We start from the raw sequence: 25,405 nt of genomic DNA on the forward strand, positions 1-25,405 counted from the left end.
TCCGTATGGGTGCAACTGCTAGCAAGCAAACTAGCAGGTCGGGCAGCCGAAGCGTACCGTGCTGTACCCAGTGAGGACAGCAAAGATTATGCCAAAGTAAAGCGGGCAATCTTGGAGAGGTATGCCATTACCCCAGAGGCATACCGGCGCAAGTTCCGACACTTACGCAAACCAGAGCGAGATTCGCACGCAGAATGGGCACACAAATTGGATCAAGCCTCCCAAGGGTGGATCCAGGCCAGCAACGCCACCACCATGGAGGAATTGCGCCAGCTGATGTTGCTGGAACAATTTTTTAATGGATTATCTCCGGAGACACAAGAATGGGTACGGGATAGGAAACCCCTTACCCTAACGGAAGCGGCTAGGTTGGCCGATCAACATTTTGATGCCCGGAGACCCCAGGGACCCGTAGCCAAAAGCTACTCCCGACCCCCAGGACTACCTAGCGCTACAACACCCCTAGCGCCCACCGCTGCCCCGTTCCGTCCCTCACAAGGACAGATACCGCCACCGTCCAGATACAACGGGCGGGCCAACATCCAATGCCATTCCTGCAAACAATGGGGGCATATGGCCCGGGAATGCACCCAGAATCGCAGCAGGCCCACCTGGAATCAGGGCCGTCCAAACCCCGCACCCAGGGCGGCTGCGCACCATTACCAGAGGGACCCCGCCACTCAGGATTTATGGAGTGTGCAGGCGGAGGAACCTCTGGGCATATTGCACGAAGTCATGTCGGTCCGAGCCACGGATAACCGGCAACATCATCGACAGCTGGTAACTCTTGAGGGAACCGAAGTACAGGGTCTGCGAGATTCGGGAGCTACCTTAACCCTGGTAGCCCCCCATTTGGTTTCGGAGGGCACGCATACCGGCGGATCTGTGGCCGTTCGGGTAGCCGGGGGAGCTGTATACCGACTACCCACGGCGAAAGTACATTTGAACTGGGGTGCGGGAGAGGGGACAGTAGAAGTGGGACTCATGCAGAACTTACCAGCAGATGTGGTGTTAGGGAATGATTTGGGTCAGATGACCTCTGCCTTTATTCCACAGGCACCCTACCAGGAAGCCCATCCAGTAACCACACGGCAACAGGCACGCACCACGGCTACACCGATACACTCTGAGGCTCAGGTAAGAGACCACGACCCTTCCTCGACTTCCATATCCTGGGATACCCCGACTACCTTTATCACCGAAGTACAGACCGATCCCACATTACAAGTCTATAGGGACCGGGCACAAGCTGCCCAGACCGGGCTAGAGGGGGAGCATTACACGTGGGAAAAAGAGTTACTGTACCGTATCACGGCCAAGGATGTGGGGGGGTCCGTCACTTTGACGAACAAACAACTAGTGGTACCCCGGAAGTATAGGCAGGAGCTGCTCAGAATTGCTCACGATATCCCCTTATCAGGACACCTAGGGATGACCCGTACCCGGTACCGCCTAACACACGCGTTCTTCTGGCCCGGGATCTCACAGGATGTGCGACAATATTGCACGTCCTGCGACGTCTGCCAGAGGGTAGGAAAACGAGGGGATCGCCACAAGGCCAAGTTATGCCCCCTTCCCATTATCGCCGAACCCTTCAGCAGGGTCGCCGTAGATATAGTAGGGCCCCTGCCAAAACCCAGTCCTTCTGGGAAGAAATACATTTTAACGGTGGTGGACTACGCCACCCGATATCCCGAAGCAGTAGCACTCTCTAACATTCACGCGGAAACCGTGGCGGAAGCTCTGATAAAAGTATTTTCCCGAGTAGGGTTCCCCCAGGAGATAATATCTGACCGGGGCACTCAATTTACTGCTGAGGTTACCCAACAAATGTGGAAAGTGTGTGGCATTAAGCCCATAGTCAATTCAGCCTACCACCCCCAGTCCAATGGACTATGTGAACGCTTTAATGGGACGTTGAAGCAGATGCTTCGGACGTTCGGGGAAACCCACAAAGACTGGGAGAGATTTCTACCTCACCTGCTCTTTGCGTATAGAGAGGTTCCCCAAGAATCGACTGGGTTCTCCCCATTCGAACTACTGTTCGGGAGGAGAGTACGGGGACCTTTAAACTTAATTAGGGAGCACTGGGAGGGGGAGAGTATCGCTAGCGAAACCCCGATAGTATCGTACGTGCTGGAGTTCCGAGACCGACTGGAGGCGCTAACCCAGGACGTACACACCAACCTCCAGGCGGCCCAACAACGGCAGCGGCGATGGTACGATAGGGGAGCCAGGGACCGCAGCTTTCAAGTGGGGCAGAAGGTTTTAATTTTAAAACCTGTCCGCACAGATAAGCTGCAGGCCGTCTGGCAAGGCCCATACCAGGTAGTGGAGCAGCGATGCGACACTACCTATGTGATTGGCCCCTGCTCCGGGGTAGGGAAGAGACGCATGCTTCACGTCAACCTGCTCAAACCCTACCACGAGCGGATAGAGGATGTGACGGCAATCTGTGCCTCAGCCATGGAAGATCAGGAGAACTTACCACTACCTGATCTGCTAGAACAGGAAGAGCCGGTAGAGCCCTCCCGGGGGGTTCAACTGGGGGAGCGGCTAAGCCCTCGCGAGCGTGCCCAGATACAGGAGCTGATCGTAGCCAAAGGGGCTACGTTCTCTAATTTACCTGGGTACACTCCGCTGGCCACCCACCGAGTTGAAACCCCGGGACAGCTACCTATGCGGCAGGCCCCATATAGGGTCCCGGGATCCGTCCGGACTCATATGAAGGCCGAGCTAGATGAAATGCTGCAGTTAGGGGTTATCGAACCCTCAGATAGCCCCTGGGCATCACCGGTAGTCCTGGTGCCTAAAAAGGACGGCACCACCCGATTCTGCGTTGACTACCGGAGGCTGAATGACAAGACCGTGTCTGACGCCTACCCGATGCCCCGTATAGACGGACTGCTAGATAAAATGGCACGGGGCCAGTATCTCACTACAATTGACTTATGTAAGGGATACTGGCAGATTCCTTTAGCCGACGATGCCATCCCCAAGTCGGCGTTTGTCACCCCGTTTGGCCTGTACCAGTTCAAGGTCATGCCCTTCGGGATGAAAAACGCTCCGGCTACTTTTCAGCGGATGGTAGATCGACTACTGGACGGCTTCCAAGACTATGCCTGTGCCTACCTGGACGACATAGCCATCTTCAGCCAGACTTGGGAGGACCACCTCCAACATATAGGGGCGATCCTAGATCGTATTGGGGGAGCGGGGTTAACGCTGAAACCGAGTAAGTGCCACATAGGGATGGCCGAGGTGCAGTATCTAGGACACCGAGTAGGGTGTGGGCAGCAGAGACCCGAGCCAGCCAAAATTGAGGCCGTGGCCAAGTGGCCTACCCCCAGGACCAAAACCCAGGTGCTAGCGTTTTTAGGGACTGCAGGGTATTATAGGAAATTTGTACCCGACTACAGTACCCTGGCCAAACCCCTGACGGACCTGACCAAAAAGAACCTTCCCCGACTGGTTGTCTGGGCCCCAGAGTGTGAGCAGGCATTCCAACAGCTCAAGACCGCACTAACTAATGCTCCTGTGTTAATGGCTCCTGATCCAACTAAAAGATTTCTTGTCCACACAGACGCTTCAATGTTTGGATTGGGGGCAGTGCTGAGCCAAGTGGGAGCCGATGGCGGAGAACATCCCGTAGCCTACTTAAGCCGCAAGTTGTTACCCCGCGAAGTAAGCTACGCCGCCATCGAGAAAGAATGCCTGGCCGTGGTGTGGGCCCTTAAAAAGTTACAGCCGTATTTGTATGGACAACCTTTTTCCTTACTCACAGATCACAACCCGTTGGTGTGGCTAAACCGTGTATCTGGGGACAATGCCAGGCTGCTGCGCTGGAGTTTGGCGCTGCAGCCCTTTGACTTTACCATCCACTACCGGCCAGGAAAACAAAACGGTAACGCTGACGGGTTATCCAGACAGACTGAACTAGAGAAGTGATCTGTGAGTACTCCCCCGGACATCCCCAAGCCGATCCGTTGGGATCAGACTGTGTATGCCGGCTTGGTTCTGGGGGAGCATTGTGGCAAACCTAGCCACTTCTGGACGATATGTATTGCAGGTTGTCCATAGGCTGAATGTATACTGTATGTCATTACCTGTATAAGTGCTGTGTTATGGCCGTTCGCATGCTGGCAGCCGTACGCTGCCAGCATACAAAGCATTAGTTCGACGAAACACGGCTATTCCAGCCGTTCGCCGGACGAATGCGGGCTCCCCAGGTAGACCACACATTCACAAGTCGTGTGGCACCAATTAACCGATTGCAACAATGTTGCAATCGGTAATTAAGGGCTCTCCTAGGTGGCCGCCGTCCTGCTACCGACCATGCGGCGGTCGGCCATCTTGGATCCTTTGTCTCTGCAGCGGTGTTCGGTCGTCGAGAGCCTGGAACTGAAAACGGCTACTCCATGATCCGAACACCGCTGGACTTCTAGAGCGTTCGGGAGTTCCGCGTTCGGCACATTCTGTTCCCCATAGATGTTCGGTACTTTTAAACCGAACTCAATGTTTTAATGTATTTTGTGCGGCGTTCGGTTAGTTTAGCTGGGATCAGAGCGGTATTCTCACTAAATGTGCCCGCCGACTCCAGCTATCTACCGAACGGTCATTCGTCTAAAAGCGAGCAAAAATGTATAAAATATGGATTTCTATATAAATTGTCGGTTTTGCTCCACGAGGGGATAATCCACTTAATCGTCCATTTTAGTGGGAGTATCCCTCTCGTGTAGCAATGCCTGTTGGGATAATTACAATGCCTGATGGGAGAAATCCCCTGTAACAGCTGTAAGGAAACCCCTTGCAAGGGGAACTGCATAAATATGGAAGTCTGTGAATAAAGCGAGTTAGTTGACTCCCAAACTGTGTTTCGTCCGGTTATTGGGAGGATGGGGAATATTGCCGTGCTTTCTGTCTTGACTGTGGATTTCCTGAGGATACCAACGGATATCGTGGACTAATATACCGCGTCCCGTTACAGTGATTATTTCTGATGACTTAAAGGTAGGCAGACAATGTAATAGAGCAGCAGGAAATGCTAGCAGAATGCTTGGTTGTATAGGGAGAGGTATTAGCAGTAGAAAGAGGGAAGTGCTCATGCCATTGTACAGAACACTGGTGAAACCTCACTTGGAATATTGTACGCAGTACTGGAGACCGTATCTTCAGAAGGATATTGATACCTTAGAAAGAGTTCAGAGAAGGGCTACTAAACTGGTTCATGGATTGCAGGATAAAACTTACCAGGAAAGGTTAAAGGATCTTAACATGTATAGCTTGGAGGAAAGACGAGACAGGGGGGATATGATAGAAACATTTAAATACATAAAGGGAATCAACACAGTAAAGGAGGAGACTATATTTAAAAGAAGAAAAACTACCACAACAAGAGGACAGTCTTAGAGGGACAAAGGTTTAAAAATAATATCAGGAAGTATTACTTTACTGAGAGGGTAGTGGATGCATGGAATAGCCTTCCAGCTGAAGTGGTAGAGGTTAACACAGTAAAGGAATTTAAGCATGCGTGGGATAGGCATAAGGCTATCCTAACTATAAGCTAAGGCCAGAGACTAATGAAAGTATTTAGAAAATTGGGCAGACTAGATGGGCCAAATGGTTCTTATCTGCCGTCACATTCTATGTTTCTTTGTTTCTATGTATCTCATTTCATGTATTAGTAATCTATAGAGGTAAGAGCTTTATTTGATTGCAGTTCCAGGCACGCTCATCCTCCGGCATAGCCAGGCATTAGTTAGTTCCAGATTCTCTTGGGTGATGATGTCATCCTTTGTGGGCTGCCTGCCATCTATACGACAGCTCTTGGTTTTGTTTTGCTTTTTCCACTGATGCATGAAAATGATATCCTTATGATACTGACACCGACACTAACAGAAGTAGTAGTAGTTTAAATGTATAAAACTTACATATTTGGGGGGTGGGGCCGGACCGCCAAGCCAGACAGTCGCAAGACAGACCAGCTCCAGCAAAACTTAAAGCATTCAGCCACAAAACTACAATTTCTGACCAATATGCTGACTGGCAACAGCGGCCCTTGACGGGCAGGGTGCACTGGACCCAGGGTGAGGCTGGCTCAATGAGTATTAGTCCCCTGGGGGAGATATCTTCATTGCCAAAGTTGAGGACTACCCCTACAGTGAGTGGAGCAGACGGCCGCCGCCCCACTATCCTGCCACAGTGTCCAGCCAGGGGCCAAGACCCTCAAGGAACCAGCTCTGTCCCCCCCCCCCCCTGGACCGGCGGGGGTGATCCCGGTCCGCACCCTGGTGCCTCGGCCGCTACAACAGGGACTGAGACTAAGGCCTAGCAGCACGGTCAAACTGATACACAACCTAAGCGATGAATCTAAGATGGCGGAGGCTGCGCACAACAGCACCAAGAACGGCGTGCATGAAAGCTGCCCCTCCACATCCAACGCGGACCAGAAGCACCAACAGTTCCGACAAACACAAAGCCCAGCTGCACGCGCACATACTAACCCCTTAACGGGGCACTTGCCTCTGGAGACCCTCCTCTAGCTCTCAGCTCTGTTCAGGAGATAGACCAGCAGCGAACAAGGGCACAGCCAAACCCACCGAGATCCAAGTCCATCGAGCCATATGCCGCATATTGCCCCCAGACTGTCGTGAAGCACATGTCAATCAACCCCGCGAGAGCCGCAACACAGGCAGATCGCTGAACAACAGCGGGAAAATGCTGAGCCCACAGAGGGCAAACAGTTAACAGACACAAGGGGACTTTCGGTACCCAAAGACCGGCAAGACTAGTCCTGGTACAGCAATGCAATATTGAACTACACCTGTCATAATGAACCAGCCTTGCTATCATCACTCAGGGGTGGCTGTGGGGGCACCGGGAGCTAGGGGGATGTTATCTCTCTCACATTTAAGCATGCAAATCGCAAACACAAAATAACACATGCATGTACCTTTAGCTTGTAACTATTAACAACAAAAAAATGTGCAATGCTTAGCAACTACCCTAATTGTTAGACAAGTCAAGTAGCTCTAGGAATGCCGTTGGGGTACCTGGAGCCAGTTTGTAACTTTTATTTGCACTGCAAAAAAAAAAAAAAAAAAACTTACATATTTAATTAATGTGGTAGAATTAAAGACAAAAAAACTGGATGTAATACTACTCTGAGTAGAGATACAAAGTCCAATTCAATATTAAAGCAGATTAAGAGCTGAATTACATACACATTAGACTAGGCCCAGCTCTAAACCTGGAGCTTTGACTCTGTCCATGAGAAGGCCAGGCCCTGACAATTGCCCAGTAGGCAACACTTCAAAACTACACAGTGGCAGCCACTTCATCCTAAATAGAGAAACCCACTACATCCCCTTTACACGCATACACTCCAGCTTTCATAACAAACATGCACAATTGCTACATCCACTATACAGACTCTGCTATACACATACTCAGACACTACACACAACTCTCAGCCCTACTTGCACTTCCCTCCATACACTTAATTCAACCATTACAGATACAGGCATGTTCAACCTACACCCACATACTTCTCTCAATCTTTACACACAACACTCATCAACTACACACACTCATACAAACAGCGCTCAGTCTCCCCCACACACGTAGAACACTCAGTCCCCCCATTCACAGAAGGTTTTGTGAACAGCGCAGCATTACAATGTCTTATGTCCAGGTAGGGATTGACGGCAATTTGGGCCCCCAAGCAAACTTAATCCCTGGGCCCCCATGTCTAGTATAGACACATACTCTGTGTGGAGTATGCAAGTGAAAGCAGAGGTGTATTTGAAGAGCATTCTCAGTTAGTATGTATAAATCCAGAATTATATTTTTATAGTGACTCATTGTGTGCAAATACATGAGTCTATTTGATTAGTGTGTGCATGTGAATGACAGGGCTTACTACATTCAATGCATCTCTATGAGAAGTTGCTGATTGGCCAAAACAGTGTTTGGCGGGGGCGGGGCCAGCACCAGCGGACCCATGAAGAGCTGGAAATAAGGTGAGTTTTTACCCATTCTAAGGGAGCTAAGGGGGAGGGGCAAGCCACCTAAATTGTGGGTTGTCACCAGGGCTGGACTGGGAAGAAAATTCGGCCCAGGCATTTTTAAATCACAGCGGCCCCCCGAGAAGCTACCTCCAACTAAGAAAATTACTACCGGTACCCTATGGCACAATTACAGTATTGTTCAGCAAAACAACTCAGCATGTCTATATTAGCTAACAGCTCTATGCATCTCTTCATACTTTACTCACCGTACTACTTTACAATGATTAGCCACATGCCTATGTTTATGCAAAGGTCAGCCACTCTCCCTTAACAGTAGCTCCGGTCATCTACTAGTTAGTCTGAAATCTAAGCATACCATAAAATCCTTAAAATGTGCGATATATACAAATGCCATAACTCTGTTTTATATGCCTTGTTATCAATCTGTGTGCAGAGGCTGTTGTGGCTTACTGAACACTCTGTTATTTCTTTGCACGCCATGAATAAAGAATTAAAAAAAAAAATGTTGTCCTGAGTTTAAAAACTTGCTTTTTTTGCTTTTTTTGCAAGTTATAGGGCTATAAGTACAAGTAGGAAATTGCTGTTTTAAAATATATATTTTTAAAATGTATCAATAGTGACATTGTAACACTGTTATCTGTCATAAATCTCTGAAACACACCTCACATGTACATATTTTTTTTAAAGTAGATAACCCAGGGTAATTAATATGGGGTATGTTCAGTCAACACTGGCCAAAGTTAGCATTTATATTTGTTTGTGTGTTACAAATGCAAAAAAACTATTATGAACGTTAACTTTGACTAGTATTTGTGACTAAGTGGCTACTAAAAAAGACTAAACATACCCCATTTGCAATACCTTGGGTTGTCTTCTTTTGCAAATGGTATGCCATCATTTGGGTAATTCTCATTCCTGGGGTACCATACGCTCTCAAACAGCACTTTCACTGATGATATAATTATCGTGATATGTTTTACGGTTTTGAAACACTAATATTTGTGTTCAGCAAAGTCTCCTGAGTAAAACAGTACCCCCATGCACATGTTTTAGGGTGTCATAGAAAGTTACAGGGTTAAATATAGTGCTAGCAAATTAAATTCTCTGGACTTTCGGCCTGGGTTGTCAGGCAGGTCCCTCAAATTGCAATCAATAAAATTACTTGATTATGTAAAAATATTACATAAATACGCATGTAGAATTTAAATATATATGCATATTTATATATTTGAAGTATACGTGTATATTTATGAAATTATTTATGTAATTTTGTATATGGATATATATATATATATATTGTATTATTTTGATTTATTTATATATACATAGATGTATATATAATTTCATTCTAAGTGTATTTTGAGATATATATATATATATATATATATAAATGTATATTTATATCAAAATATACTTAGAATACAATTTCATATATATATATGTATATATATATAATTTTGTTTTATTATTTTTAGTTTTTTAATGTATTTTAATTTACTTATTATTTGTATTTTATAATAATATATCTATATATACAATATATATAGTGCTTATATATATATTGTATATATACGTGTGTAATTTAATTATAAGTGTATTTTTATATTAATATATATATATAAATTTAAAAATAAAAATACACTTAGTATGACATTATATATATATATATATATATATACAAGATATATAGACATATATTATATAGTTTTAATATTTATCTATATATCATATATATATATACACACATATATAATTATATTTTTATTAACATTTTTTTTTCATTTTACACATGCAGGGAGACTGTCTGTCAGCAAAGGCAGTCCCCCTGCAGGCAGATATTTGGACAGCTATTGTGCCAATGTGACCGCTCTGTTGAGCGATCACGTGGCTGCGGGGTCCTAATTCGCCGCGGGGAGACTGTCTGGGCTGTCAGGCAGTCTCCCCACACCGGGAGCAACGCCGATCACCGCCGGGGGAACGAGGCTATCGGGCAAGTACATAATACCGTTATGATGGTTCAGGACCGTCACTGGTCCTCAAGGGGATTTTTCAGATGACGGTCCACGGTTGTGAAGGGGTTAAGAGGTTAAGCTCACTGGTCTATAATTTCCAGACACAGATTTTGAACCCTTTTTCAATATAGAAACCACAACTGCCTTCCTACAATCCTCCGGTACAATTCCTAAAAGAATCCTAAAAGATTAAAAATAGAGGTTTACTTATATCCACATTTAGATCCTTAATTACTCGTGGGTGAATACCTTCAGGCCACGGAGCTTACTTGAGTTGCTGCAGCACCTAGTCTTTAGTCATCCAATCAAAATTTTTCTGCAAGTTTTTTGCCGCAATCATTTACATATCTCTTTAATATATACTGAGGAAAAATATTTATTTAAAATACGCCAAATACCCCAATACGCCACGAACAAGTTCAATTGGATATGCTCACTTGGAGGCGGGGCTACGTACCGTTTATATTCATTCCCATTCAGTTATGCCGTGAGCTCTTGACAAAGGTGTGTTAGTACGCCGAAATGCGCGTCGAGCGTTTCTCCTTGACAGTTTTTTTGTTTTATTTCTGGGTGACTTAGACAGCTGAATATGGTGTGACTCATGGAGAGTGGGGGTTCTTGGGCAGATCATTACACAGACTGCCGTGTAGCAGCAGTAGGAGATAGAGAGTTCACTTTACTTTACTTGTTTTCAGATGTATGTGTAGCTAACAGCCTTTGGCTGTATGAGGGTTCATTGGATTCAGGTGTAATTTGCACTGTGGCTCTATCGGCGGGTGGGCAATCTATTTATTTTAGGTGGTGTGTATGTATACCTATCAGCTTCGTCCAGTACCTGCTAATGAATACTGGTGTACAGTGTAGTGACGTTAAGCAGTGATGTTGGATTCAGGTATAATCCACACTGTGGTTTCTATCGGCGGGTGGGCGATCTGTTTACTTTAGGTGGAGTGTTTGTGCACCCACCCTAACGGCATCATCCAGTATCTGCTAAATATTTATGTTATACAGTGCAGTGACGTCCAGCTACCCTAATAACCCTTTATTATACATGCACACGTGCTACCTCTTTATTAACCTCTGTCTACCTTTAACTAGCATAAAGATTCTCTCAGTTCTATACCACCACCACCCCCCCCTCTAGCGCCCTCTTGAGCAGGAGGTGCAAATATATAATATCTGTAGCATTTTTTTCCATAATATAGCTAGTCCACTAGCAATCTGCTTAGTAACTATTTGCTACTTTGGACATCTGGTATAAAGTACAGGGATGTATGCACGGAGTCTTACATAGACCCTGTTACATTTGCTACAGTTTAGATATGAGTTATATCACTTCTTGCTATGGGAATTTATCCTCTACTTTGATCTTTACACCTTGTAGATTGGGGGATCACCACAAACAGCTGTTTATAGCCCTAGCCACTCACTATTTATATACCATTTTCTTGGAGTATTCTATGTATAGATTACATTAGAAGTTGATTCTTTCTTTCTCATATAATTATACTCGTGGTATTGAGGTGGCAATGTGGACCTAGTCTACCCAGATTTGAAAGGTTTATTACCACTTGGGTTTCACTAATCTTTTCACGTTTGAGAGGTTTCACATTTTTTATTATTTTTGTATATATATATATTCGTCTCAATAAAGGTTATACCATATACCATTAATACGAATTTTTAATTTAAGAGAAATCCTCTGGTGGAGTGGACATCCACCCGCCTTCTGCGGCCGTTTTGGCCACTCCACTCTATTCTCTTCTTTTCTGTATCATGTAACAATCCCCTCTCCTTTCTCTCTTTTTTTTCTACATTCAAAAGCATTTAATATCCCCCAAAAAAGGACAAATTATTAAATAAAAAATAAAAATGGTGTAAATTTACGTAATGTTTATTTCTATGTTTGTCTGAAAAGTTCTTCTGAAAAGCAATCTATACACTCAATTTTTGTTTTATTGTATGTTTATTTGCTAGTGATGCATCCCTTGTTTTAAATAAATGTTATGCTAATATTTTTGAAAACAAATGGTTGGTAGTGAAGAGGTTAAGCAATTGTTCTTTGCTAAATTTGCATTCGATTTTTCCGTTGACCACATATATAAGACTTCATATATTACATTTATAATGATGAATGTAAATGATCATTTATACATTCAGTGCATACCACTGTCTTAATACTTGTAGAGATTCTGTTGCATATGTTACAATATATATTTGAGTATTTCTAATAATCTGTTTCTCTTTCAGGCATGTTACCTATGCCACACTCTTCTTAAACTGGCCAATATAGTAGTGGCAGCAAAAAAAATATCTTTAAATAAGTGGGTAAGTATGTTTTTTTGTTATATTGCTTTCAAAGATAATTTACTACTACTAAATACTGTTTAGTAGTGGATTGGTTAACCAATCTTAAATGTTCATTAGCATTTAGTAATTTTATTAAACTAAATAATGAAATATAGGACTTTTGTTCCGTAGCTATATTACAAGTGTAGACAAATTTAGAGTCTGTAGACTACATACTCAATCTACATTATATAAGTTCATTGGGGATATTTATTGGTAAGAGTACCTCATATGGATTACAAACAGTGAATAGATCTGACAGATGTGTCTTTTAAATCAGACTAAAGAGACTCTATAGGTACACAGACCACTTTATCTCAATTAAGTGGTCTGGGTGCCATGTCTCTGTCTGCTTAGTCCTGCAATGCAAAATATTGCCGTTCTGCAGGAGCAACAATATTTATTTACATGGTTTAAATCCCTGTAGTGGGGCTTCCTCTGAAATAGCATTCCTCTGAATGTACTTACATCCTATGGAGGCAGGAAGGCAGCGCAGGGATCAGCTCTTTGAGGGAGAAAAGATAAATAAAACAGCTTTATTTCCTTAGGGCGGTGAGGTGATGTGGCAACATCTGTGGCTGCTCACTGTAAAAAAAAAAACCCTACTATCCGGCCCCCACCCCTGCGCGGCGGGTGGGGGCCCGAAATAACAATAAGGGGGAGGCGGACCTATTGTCCTCCCCCTGGCCCCCACCCCTGAGCGGCGGGTGGGGGCCATAAATTACATTGGGGGGACGGGACCTACTGTCCTCCCCCCGGCCCCCACCCCTGGGCGGCGGGTGGGGGCCATAAAGATAATGAGGAGGGGGACCTACTGTCCTCCCCCTCTCCGTCCCCCACCCCTTGGCGGCGGGTGGGGGCCATAATGATAATGAAGGGGGGGGACCTACTGTCCTCTCCCCCCGGCCCCCACCCCTGGGCGGTGGGTGGGGGCCATAAAGATAATGAGGGGGGGACCTACTTTCCCACGCTGTGTAAAATGACACAGAGCACTGTGATTGGATGGCTTGAAATCCATACAATCACAGTGCTCTGCGTCATTTTACACAGCGTGGGAAAATTCCAAAGAACTTTCCCACGCTGTGTAAAATGACACAGAGCACTGTGATTGGATGGATTTCAAGCCATCCAATCACAGTGCTCTGTGTCATTTTATACAGCGTGGGAAAGTTCTTTGGAATTTTCCCACGCTGTGTAAAATGACAAAGAGCACTCTGATTGGCTTAAACCCACCAATCAGAATGTTCTTAGCCTAATTGCAGGGTGGGGCAAGGCTTTAAAAGCCTTCCCCCGCCCTGCGGAGCTCAGTCTGCGCGGAGCCCTCCATGGGTGAAGATGGATTATTATTTTTTGCGCTCGGGTTTTTTCTTTTTCGTCAGGTTTTTTTTTTGCGCTCGGGTTTTTTCTTTTATTTTAAGTTTGACGGGTATAATGGATTTTTATTTGCCCTTTTTTGGGGCTGAAAAATGAAGATTTGAATGGTAAGTTGAATTTTACTTTACAGGGTAGTAATTTTGGGGGGTGGGTGACTAGGGGCTTGGTGACCCCTAGTCACCTTTGATGGGGAGGGGGGAATTTGACTTAGGGCCCCCACCCGCCGCCCAGGGGGACGGGGGTAGGGGGGAGGGGGACAGTTGGTGTGTGTCCCCCCTCATTATCATTATGGCCCCCACCCGCAGCCCAGGGGTGGGGGCCTGGTGGGGGGGAAGACAGTAGGTCCCCCCTTTATTATCATTATGGCCCCCACCCGCCACCCAGGGGTGGGGGCCGGAGAGGGGGAGGACAGTGGGTCCCCCCTCATTATAATTATGGCCCCCACCCGCCGCCCAGGGGTGGGGGCCGGGTGGGGGGGAGGACAGTAGATCCCCCCCCCTCATTATCATTACGTCCCCCACCCACCGCCCAGGCGTAGGGGGCCGGGTAGGGGGGGAGGACAGTAGGACCCCTCCTCATTATCATTATGGCCCCCACCCGCCGCCCAGGGGTGGGGGCCGGGGGAAGGACAGTAGGTCCCCCCATTGTAATTTATGTCCCCCACCCACCGCGCAGGGGTGGGGGCCGGGGGGAGGACAGTAGGTCCCCCCCCTCATTATCTTTATGACCCCCACCCACCTCTCAGGTGTGGGGACCGGGGGGGGACAATAGGTCTCCCCCCTTATTTTACTTTAGGGCCCCCACCCGTCGTTTAGGGGTGGGGGCCAATAGGTTTTTATTTTATTTTTACAGTGAGCATCCACAAGCTGCTCACTGTTTACTAGACATGCCCCTACTCGCGGTATAGCGAGTAGGGGCATAATTTACTAATACGAAGTAATTTTTACTTAGTATTAGTAAATGTGGCTGAAAGCTCCCTAATACTGTGGGTACTAGGGAGTTATCTACTAAGCGGCTGCAAGATGCAGCCACAGCACGAATAGGATCGGAGTTTCATTTATTCGAATGAAATTCCGACACGAACAAAGTGCCGAATTGCGTTCTAAAACAAACGAACATACTGTTCTCATTCAATTAGAACGCAATAAGGCAGTTTCGGCTAAAATGACAGGAAGCATCGTGGGAACAGGGAGGAAAGGTAAGAATTATGGGAAAATTGCTCTGACCAGCGGAAATGAAGCACACTTTGCTCCTCTGCTGGTCAGAGCTGGTCAAGCGGAGGAAACCTCTGTGAAGAAATTACCCTTTTATTGGTTATTTCTTCATTTTCCATTCGGTAGATGGAACTACCGAACAAAGACCACCCCCTGGCTCATTTAACTTCAAAGCCTGCTTCAATTAAACCCTCTATGTGTGCAGCCAGCGTTCGTACTACCGAACGCCACGTGGCTGAGAAAACCGCGTCCATCTTTTTTCAGATGAACAAAGGCAGCGGGACTTGATTGTTGAGTGTCTGGAACTAAAATCGGACACTCGAATTCCCGAACACCGGTCTTAAACACACGAACGCTGGATCTATATGTACTGATTAGCTAGAAGAGCGCTATTCGGTATGGTTGTGCATACGAATGAGGGGAACAATCACTGCTAGGAGCCAGGAGAATCCATTCGGTACTTTTATTCATTTTTCTCCCTTTACTGAATTAACTGTCAAAACCACCCAAACTTGTGGAACTATTTTGGGCAGCCCACCCACTGTGAACCAGTCACAGAGGACTTCCATAGTTTTTGAGAACCCCTGAACCGATCTGGGTGAAATTTGAATATGTTGGTCATCCAGATCGGGACTATCAGGGGACAATTATTTGTGGGGATACCTCATGTATAAAGGGGTGTTCCAGATATTGGGGAAAATTGAGATTTTTCTGCCTGGAGATAATCAAGTTATTACTTTATCAGACTTTATTATCTCCAGGGCTAGGGGAGGGAATTGTATGTTTGTGCTGGGTGTGTTTTATGCTTTTACTGTATGTGATTGGTTATACTTTGTCCCTCCCTGTGGGATGTCCCCTTGAATGGGGACTTGCATAAAAGCCTGTGTGTGTTAATTAAAGACAGTTCATTTTGTACCCTTCTTCTTGACTTCGGCTGATGTTTGGGGATTCGTATGCTTTACTAAGGGAATTATCTTGTAAAGCTATTTGTAATTCGTATGGATTTCGTCTATTTCAACTACCGAACTTAGAGCTATATACACTAAGCTCTGGCGGTTCGGGAGGAAACTACCGAAGGAGGTTTAAATACACTTGGTTACCTTACAACCTCCATAAGGCAAAGAGTCCCTACTTTGTCTTGTGATTTTAAATAAAACTATAGCAGACCGGAAGAAACGGAGAACAGATCCTGAGAGATGGGGAGAAGAGGAAGAGATTGAGGAACAGTAGGTTCAGCATGACAGTGCCGCTTAAAACATTTCTAGTGGGTGGTGATTTTAGGAGTTATATAAGGGTTGTTGTAATTAGCTTGGCTAATATAGCTTGGTTGCTTCATCTAAGTGTTGCTTCTAAGTGTGTGGTTGGAGATATTCTGGGGAGTTTTACAGAAACTCCAACTGTCTAAAGATTTGTGCTAAGAGTTTTCTTTTTTACTGTTACAGGCAAGATTCATCTGTAGGAAAAGGTTACTGATTGCACAAGGTTTGATTTCCTGTTGGTAATTATAAGGCATTTGATTTGATTAGTTAGCTACTTGCTATTAATTGCTATTTAATTAGCTATTGTTTGCAAATAAGCAGAGGCCTACCCAGGTGTTAAACATTCCTAGTGGGTGGTGATTTTAGGAGTTATATAAGGGTTGTTTTCATTAGCTTGGCTAATATAGCTTGGTTGCTTCTAAGTGTGTGGTTGGAGATATTCTGGAGATAAACTGGAGGTAATCTGAGGTATTCAGGAGGATAAATAAAAAGTTAAGATTCGTTTGATTTAAATTATTCACCTCATTGGAATGGCAGACTTAGTTCAGTGTAATAGTTGCTATGCATTTGTTTCACGTTCCACTTTTTGGAGGTTTGGTTGTTGTCTAATCTGTAGACAGTTCTCTATCTTGCGGCAGGAGATTGTATTTTTGAAGTCTGAGATTTGTAAATTATCTGGTAATCAAACTCAGGCTGGAACTGCTGCAAAGCCATACTAGGAATGGCAGATTGATTACTGTAGGATCTGGTAGACTTAGAGTTGTGGATAAAAGGCATATTGCACAGTCTGTTGCTCTACATAATTCATTTTCTGCACTTTCAGAGTGTAATGGTGTTGTGGAGACAGGCACTGAGGGTAGTGGTGTTGTGGAGAGAGGCACTGATGGTAGTGGTGTTGTGGAGACAGGTTTAGGCACTGAGGCTAGTGGTGTTGTGGAGACAGGCTCAGGCACTGAGGCTAGTGGTGTTGTGGAGACAGGCTCAGGTACTGAGGGTAGTGGTGTTGTGGAGACAGGCTTGGAGACTATGGTGAGGCCTAATAGAAAGCAGTTGTTGTTGGGGGATTCCATCATAAGAGGTGTGGAGATGGACAATGGTGGTCTTGTGAGGTGTATTCCCGGAGCTACTGCTCACAGAGACAGGAGACGTATCTGTAATATTGTTAAGCGAGCAAAGCAGGAAGGGGAATTGGATGTACTTGTCCATCTAGGGACACATTACTTGGCTTGCAATGAGTTTTCATAGGTTAAGGAAGTTTTTATTGTTTTCTCCAATGATATACGGCAGGTTGCTTCCACACTGTCATTCTCTGAAGTTCTGCCTGTGCATATCACTCAGAATGACAGGCGGATGTGTATAAGGGACTTTAACTTGTGGCTTGGTGAATGGTGTCGGGAGCAAGGATTTGGCTTTATTTCTCATGGTAGCTCTGTTTGGAATGGAAATAAACTGTACAAAAAAGATGGTTTGCATCTTTCTCAAAAGAGAACAAATGTGGGGGGCGGAGCCTGCGCCTGAACGGGAGCGGACGCAAGTTACAGCAGCTCCGACAGACATCGGCGAAAAAAAACCCAAAATCACCCCAAATCACCTACACACACGGGAGCCCTACCTGTCAACAACGAGGGCGAGACCCGCTCACACCACATGCCGTTTTTCCAGGCGGCCAAGACGCCAAAAAAGAAACGGAAAACCGGGGCCTACCCCACCACCCAAAGCCTGGACCTGGCGGCTCTATTTGGCGCCTTCACACCGCCAGGTGGGCCCGGAGAGCGGCCGGCACAGCAAACCGCAACTGCCGCCGAGATGGGACGCAGACCCCACAAATCAACTGCACATACTCCTACAGAGGCGCAGACCATAGAACACATGCTCCAGAGGCAGCCTCCGCCTAAAATGGCGCCGTATGGGAACAGTAAGGCCACTGAACCCCCTGACAGCCTGTCCAGCCTCACACTGGGCATACCACACAGGCAGCAGGAGATGGATCAGCCCCAGTCACCCAGCAGGACTTCCAAAACCTGGTGGGGGAAATCAAAAACTTGCTGGCTGCTAACGTGACAGCTATGAAAGCAGATGTACAGAAAGTTAATGATAGAGTGGAAACAACAGAGGGAGACATTGCTGACCTAAAACAAGGTATGAAAACCGTACACGAAGCCATTCAACACCTAGAAACCTTGCAACACTCGCTCTCCATACACCTAGCCACACTGGACGACAGGTCAAGGAGAAACCATCTAAAGATAAGGGGAATACCGGACACGGTGACCCCAGAAGAACTCCCCCACTATGTGAAACGCTTGGTGGCCACTATTCTGCCGGCAGCACAGGCCAAAAGAGTTACCCTGGATGGGACCTACCGCCTGCCTAAACCCAGCAGAGCCCCAGCGACGGCGGTACAGGACGCCATAGTGCGATGCTCACACTCCCACAACAAAATCTCCATCTGGTCAGCACTGCAAGGCAAGACACCGCTCATCTTTGAAGGCGCCAGCCTCACCTTCTATCAGGACCTCACGAGGTCCACCTTACAATGGCGGAGATCTCTGCAGCACCTCACAAGCCAGCTAAGATCAGCTGGCATTAAATACAGGTGGATGTCCCCCAGGCTACTGGTGGTGAACCATAAAGGGACAATACATAAACTATCATTGATGACAGAGGCCCCGACCCTCCTCACGGCGCTGGGCCTACCACCCCTCGACACACATGAAGATAGACGGGCGAACATCCAGAGTTGGAACCCCTCCCGAGCCGCACCATTTGTTCCTGCCGCCAAACCGGCTACTGACCCGGGGACTGGAAACCCTAAGAGTCTATAGTCCAGACCGCTAAGAGTTATACCAGAACTGTTTATAAACCGTTTATAATTAGTTATCAACAGCATGTTAACGCACCACACACACGACAACCACCCACGGAGAACCTACCACTCCTTCACTCACAACACTTGGGAACCGGGCGCCACAGAGCAGGCAATTGGCTCCACACCGGCCAGCTCTCCCCCCCCCCGCCACTCCCACGGTAAGGGGTACCACCTATGTCGGGCTAGTTTATCCCCCTACATAGGACAATAGTTCTCATAGGACAAATGTTCTCAGTGAGCAGTTCAGAGGTTTTGCTGGGATGTATTTAACCCCTTAAGGACCAAACTTCTGGAATAAAAGGGAATCATGACATGTCCCACATGTCATGTGTCCTTAAGGGGTTAAACTAGGAGGGCCAAAACGGTGATAAAACATCAATCCAATTGTCCCCCAAAACAAGGACAGAAGGTGCCTGTAGCAAGTGTATTAAAAAATTATAAGCTTAGAGTCATGTCTACAAATGCTCTCAGTTTAGGGAATAAGATCCATGAACTTGTGGCAATAATGGCAACTGATAGTGTAGATTTAGTCGCTGTTACTGAGACATGGTATAATGCGAAAAATGACTGGGACATAGCAATACCAGGATACTCTTTATATAGAAAAGTTAGTGAGGCAAACATAGAGTCCGTTTGGGTTACTTTAGAATTTGGTAATCACACAGTAACTCGTGTAGGTGTGATTGATAGGCACCAGGGGAGGGCTGGCAGCCTAAGGCCTGGGGGGCAAAACCAGTCAAGTGGCCCATTGCACCACCAAATCAGTTCACTATCCATGCCCACCTTTTCCTGGTTTTATAACGGATATTGATGTTATGCTAATCAGTAGCTATTAGTTATACCTGCTCCTTCATGGCTCTGACTTTCAATGTTGTCAGAGCCCAGGCTGAGAATCTCTGAGCCTGTGCTCTGACTCACTAACTGAGCGCCGGAACCACGAGGGAAAAGGATATGATCTGACTGCACCTACTGCTGGTGCGCACCAGTGGACCACCAGCAAATCGTTTAAATTGAATATGCTGGTGTACCCAACTTGTGAGCTGTGTTGGCCGCCGGGCGCCTCTGTTGTCATGGCACCCTGCGTGACCGCACAGCGTGCACACCCCAACGGCTGGCCCTGCTGACACACACTGATGTTACTACTTAAAAATCCCTCAATATTAATACAGACATCAGAGTAAACACCAATAAACTGTGGAAACAGAGCTGATCCCCCCAAATTTATAAAGATTTGCTTAGTGGATTTGTTGTAAGATTAAATCATGCCTCCTCCTCTCTCTCTCCCATGCGCTGCCCTGTAGGCTGGGTGGAAGTGAAGAGTAATCACATTCTCCCAGCACAGCACCACCTGTGGCTGCATGGGGAACAGCTGTTTAATGTAATGCTTGCAGGACGGCCAGCTGCCGCAGAACCTCTTTGTTCCCATCTCTGCAAAGGGCTCCAGGCACTGCTTGTTGTGAGTGTGAGCCACTGTAAATTAGGGGCAGAGGGCACTGGCACTGTGGTAAAGACGGGTCTGGGCAGGAGGAGAGTGCAGTGCAATCAGTGCACTCCCATCCTGTGGGTCACCAGTAGACTGGTGCACCTGCCCAGGATCAGAGCTGGTGCAAGGATTTTTGCCGCCCTAGACAAAAGAAAAATTTGCCGCCCCCCCCATGTGACATCACAATGCCCCACCCATATGATCTGCCATATGAACTAACGTCAGTGCTGCACACAGTGTGTGTTTACATTAAAAAGCCTGCAGGGACCGGCTATAGACACCAGAACCACTTCATTAAGTTATAGTGTCCCTTTAATGTGAGGTAAATTATACATTAGTGTCATTAATAATATACTAGATTACCTACTTACAACCAGATGAGGATGATGATGGGCTGCAGTTTTGCTCCACTGGTATCGTGTAGAACACGATATCTTGAGGCTGTTTGCAACTGTGCTCACAAAATTCAATGTTCTGGGAGAATTGGAAGCAGCTCCATTTTTGTGGGGCCCCTTACACAGCTCAAGGTCTGGGCCCCAGGGCCTGACGGTGACTATGCCCATAAGGCCCACCATAAGGCCCACTCATAAGTCCACTTATATTTTCCACCCACCCATGAGTTCGCTCACAGGGAGTGGAGTGTGTAGGGGATGTGTTATGTGTTATTGTAGAGGATCTAATATGTGTGCTTATGGTATGTAGTGTATAGGGATACCAGTTTGTGTAGGTGATGCAGTGTGTTTGTGTGTAGTGGAAACAGTGTGTATTTGTGTATAAGGGATGTATTATGTGTTTCTGGTTGTGTGTAAGGGATGCATGGCATGAATCTGTTTGCATGCATAAGGGATGCAAGGTGTGTGTCTGTATGTGTGTGCATTGAGTGTAAGAGATGCATTGTGTTTATGTGTGTATGTAAGAAAAGCAGTGTGTGTGTTTGCATGTGTGTGTAAGGGTTTGCATTGTGTGTTTCTGTGTATGTGTGCAAAGGATGCATTGTCTTTGTGTGCAAAGGATGCATTGTCTTTGTGTGTAAGGGTTGCATTGTGTGTGTGTGTAATGGATGCATTGTGTGTTTCTCTGTGTGTAAGGGAAGCATGTTGTGTTTGTGTGTGTAGGGATGCATTGTGTGTTTCTGTGTATGTATAGGGATGCATTGTGTGTGTATGTGCGCGTAGTGTGAAAGAGCTCCCTGTCTTGCCCCCTGTTTCTAGCGCTGTCCCTTCTGTCCCTTAGTGGTCTCTCCTCTCCCCCACCCTCCCCTAGCGGTCTCTTCTCACACTCACCCACCCTCCCTATGCTCTTCTCATCCCGCCCCTCCACCCTCCCTGTGTTCTTCTCATTCCCCCCCTCCATGTGTTCTTCTCACCCCCGTGTTCTTCTTACCCCCCTCCTCCCTGTGTTCTTCTTACTTCCCCCTTGATCTTCTTACTCCCCCACCTTTTCTTCTTATCCCCCTTCTTCTTACTCCCCCTTCTTCTTATTGCTCCCCCTCTTCTTCTTAACCCCCCTCTTCTTCTTACCCCCCCTTCTTGTTCTTACCCCTTCTTCTTCTTACCCACCCCTTCTTCTTACCCCCTCGTTTTCTTATCTCCCCTCCTTCTTACCCCCTCTTTTTCTTACCACCCTCCTTCTTACTCCCTCCCCTTCTTCTTACTCCCCCTTCCCCACTTCTTACCCCCCTCCACCACTTCTTACCCCCCTCCTTCCTCCTTCTTCTTACCCCCCCTTCTCCCCTCCTTCTTCTTACCCCTCCTCTCACCTCCCCTCCCCTGTAGCATGGCCGAGCTCCTCTCCAGAGCGCTCAGGCGGCTGCAGCCTGCAGCATTTAAAGGGCCGGCCCTGCAGCGGCCGGTCTTAAAAGAATTTAGGGTGGCCTGGGGGGCAATTGCCTCCCCGCCCCCTGGCTCAGCCCGCCCCTGATAGGCCCCCAGGAGAAATTAAAGAGTTAGATTATCTACTAGTTGAGGAAATAGCTAAAATGACAATGAAGGGGGAAGTTATCATCATGGGTGACTTTAATCTTCCTGATGTGAATTGGAAAACAAAAATAGCTACTTGTTCCAGGAGCACACATATTCTAATCTCCCTACTGGGATTGTCTCTAAAACAAGTCGTTGAGGAGCCAACTCGTAAAGATTACTGTAGGTGAAAGTTTAGGATCCAGTGATCATCAGTCAGTGTGGTTTAATATAAGAACAGTGGCATACCACACAAAAACAAAAGTTTTAGACTTTAGAAAAACAGACTTTTCTAAAATTAGAATATGTGTAAAGGAGTCATTATAAGACTGGAGCAATTTAAATGGAGTCCAAGAGAAATGGGATTATTTAAAAGTTGCACTACTTAAGGCAACAGGAAATTGCATTAGGCTTGTCAGTAAAAGCAAAAAATTCAAGAAACCACTGTGGGACAGATGTGGCCAAAATAGTAAAAAACTAAAAGTTAGCATTTAGTAATTATAAAAAAAAAACCAGAGTGAGTAAGACAGAATGATCTATAAGATTAGGCAGAAAAAGGCTAAGCAAGTTATAAAATCACACACAGAAGAGAAAATAGCACAGTCAGTAAAAAAGGGGGACAAAACTTTTTTTTTAGATACATAAATGAGAAAAGAAAAGTAAAACAAGGATTAGTTAGATTAAAAGCAAAAGAAGGAAGGTATGTAGAAGAGGATAAAGGTCTAGCTGACTGCCTCAATGAATATTTTTGTTCGGTATTTACAGATGAAAATGAAGTTAAGGGATCTCAGTTAAGAAAAAGGATACATTTATTACACATGAGTTTACGGAGGAAGAGGTTCTATTTCAACTGTCAAAAGTAAAGACAAATAAGTCAATGGGACCTGATGGAATACACTCAAAGCTATTAAGAGAGCTTAGTGGTGTACTAGCAAAACCATTTACAGATTTATTTAACCAATCATTGTTAACAGGAGTAGTCCTAGAAGATTGGAAGTTAGCGAATGTTGTGCCCATTCACAAGAAAGGTAATAGGGAGGAGTCAGGCAACTATAGGCCAGTAAGCCTTACTTCAGTAGTGGGGAAAGTGATGGAAACCATGTTAAAGGATAGGATTGTTGAACATCTAAAAACACATGGATTTCAAGATCCGAGACAACATGGGTTTACTTCAGGGAGATCATGCCAAACTAATCTTATTGATTTTTTTGATTGGGTAACTAAAATTATAGATCAGGGTGGTGCAGTAGACATTGCTTACCTAGATTTCAGTAAGGCTTTTGACAGACAATGACAATGGTCAGAGTTGTGGCAACTGACATTTAATGTGGATAAGTGCAAGATAATGCATCTTGGACGTAAAAACCCAAGGGCAGAGTACAGAATATTTGATAGAGTGCTAACCTCGACATCTGAGGAAAGGGATTTAGGAGTGATTATTTCTGATGACTTAAAGGTAGGCAGACAATGTAATAGAGCAGCAGGAAATGCTAGCTGAATGCTTGGTTGTATAGGGACAGGTATTGGCTGTAGAAAGAGGGAAGTGCTCATGCCATTGTACAGAACACTGGTGAGACCTCACTTGGAGTATTGTACGCAGTACTGGAGACCATATCTTCAGAAGGATATTGATACCTTAGAGAGAGTTCAGAGAAGGGCTTCTAAACTGGTATATGGATTGCAGGATAAAACTTACCAGGAAAGGTTAAAGGATCTTAACATGTATAGCTTGGAGGAAAGACGAGAAAGGGGGGATACGATAGAAACATTTAAATACATAAAGGGAATTAACACAGTAAAGGAGGAGACTATATTTAAAAGAAGAAAAACTACCACAACAAGAGGACATAGTCTTAAATTAGAGGGACAAAGGTTTAAAAATAATATCAGGAAGTATTACTTTACTGAGAGGGTAGTGGATGCATGGAATAGCCTTCCAGCTGAAGTGGTAGAGGTTAACACATTAAAGGAGTTCAAGCATGCGTGGGATAGGCATAAGGCTATCCTAACTATAAGATAAGGCCAGGGACTAATGAAAGTATTTAGAAAATTGGGCAGACTAGATGGGCCGAATGGCTCTTATCTGCCGTCACATTCTATGTTTCTATAGTTTGGACCAAAAACATGTGTACTGACAGGATATGACAGTATGCAAAATGCTGTGCTTCACCATTGTAATTAATGTAAACAATATGTGGAATGAATGCAAACAATGTGTAATGAAAGAATACGACAGTATACAAAACGCTGTGCTGCATTATCTGAATTAATGCAAAAAACTTGGAATTAATGCAAAAACATGGGGAATGAAAGGATACAACAGTACGCAAAACGCTGTGCTGTACTATTGGAATTAATTTATCTCTATGGGGAACATTCAACATCTCTATGGGGAACATTCAGCATCTCCATGCAAAGCATGGAGATGCTGACCACCAGTGCTATACACGTTGCAGCACTGACACAGGAAGCACCTCTAGTGGCTGTCTGATTGACTGCCACTAGAGGTATAACTAGCCAGTAAAGACTGCTTTTCTCTGAAGAGTAAGTGTTTACATTTAAACACCTACAGGAACTGGTTATAGACACCAGAACAATTACATTAACATGTTGTTGTTCTGGTGACTATAGTTTTTCTTTAAGGCAGTAAGTCAAGCAGGTTCAAAGTGGAACTGTCCGTTCACATATATATGTAAAATTTTTGGTGGATATGCATAAAATTATGTATTGTAAAGTATGAAAAATACATTTAAATAATGAAATCCATACCATTCCATATACTTCTATCATGGAAAGTGACTTCCTTAACCCCTTAGTGACCAGACCGTTTTACAATTTTCTTATCGTTAAGGACCAG

The 25,405-nt window shown here is 45.5% G+C and overlaps 1 protein-coding gene across 1 annotated transcript in view; it reads left to right on the top strand.

The window, feature by feature from the left end:
- Nucleotides 1–25,405, top strand: part of FAM178B (family with sequence similarity 178 member B) — a 958,733-nt gene that overhangs the window by 874,317 nt on the left and 59,011 nt on the right. The window contains exon 13 of the mRNA XM_063445563.1: nt 12,293–12,370. Within this exon, the coding sequence (XP_063301633.1) occupies nt 12,293–12,370 (78 nt within the window). The remainder of the gene's footprint in view (nt 1–12,292; nt 12,371–25,405) is intronic.

The sequence above is a fragment of the Pelobates fuscus genome, chromosome 3 (assembly GCF_036172605.1).
Source record: "Pelobates fuscus isolate aPelFus1 chromosome 3, aPelFus1.pri, whole genome shotgun sequence".
Classification (NCBI taxonomy): Eukaryota; Metazoa; Chordata; class Amphibia; order Anura; family Pelobatidae; genus Pelobates; species Pelobates fuscus.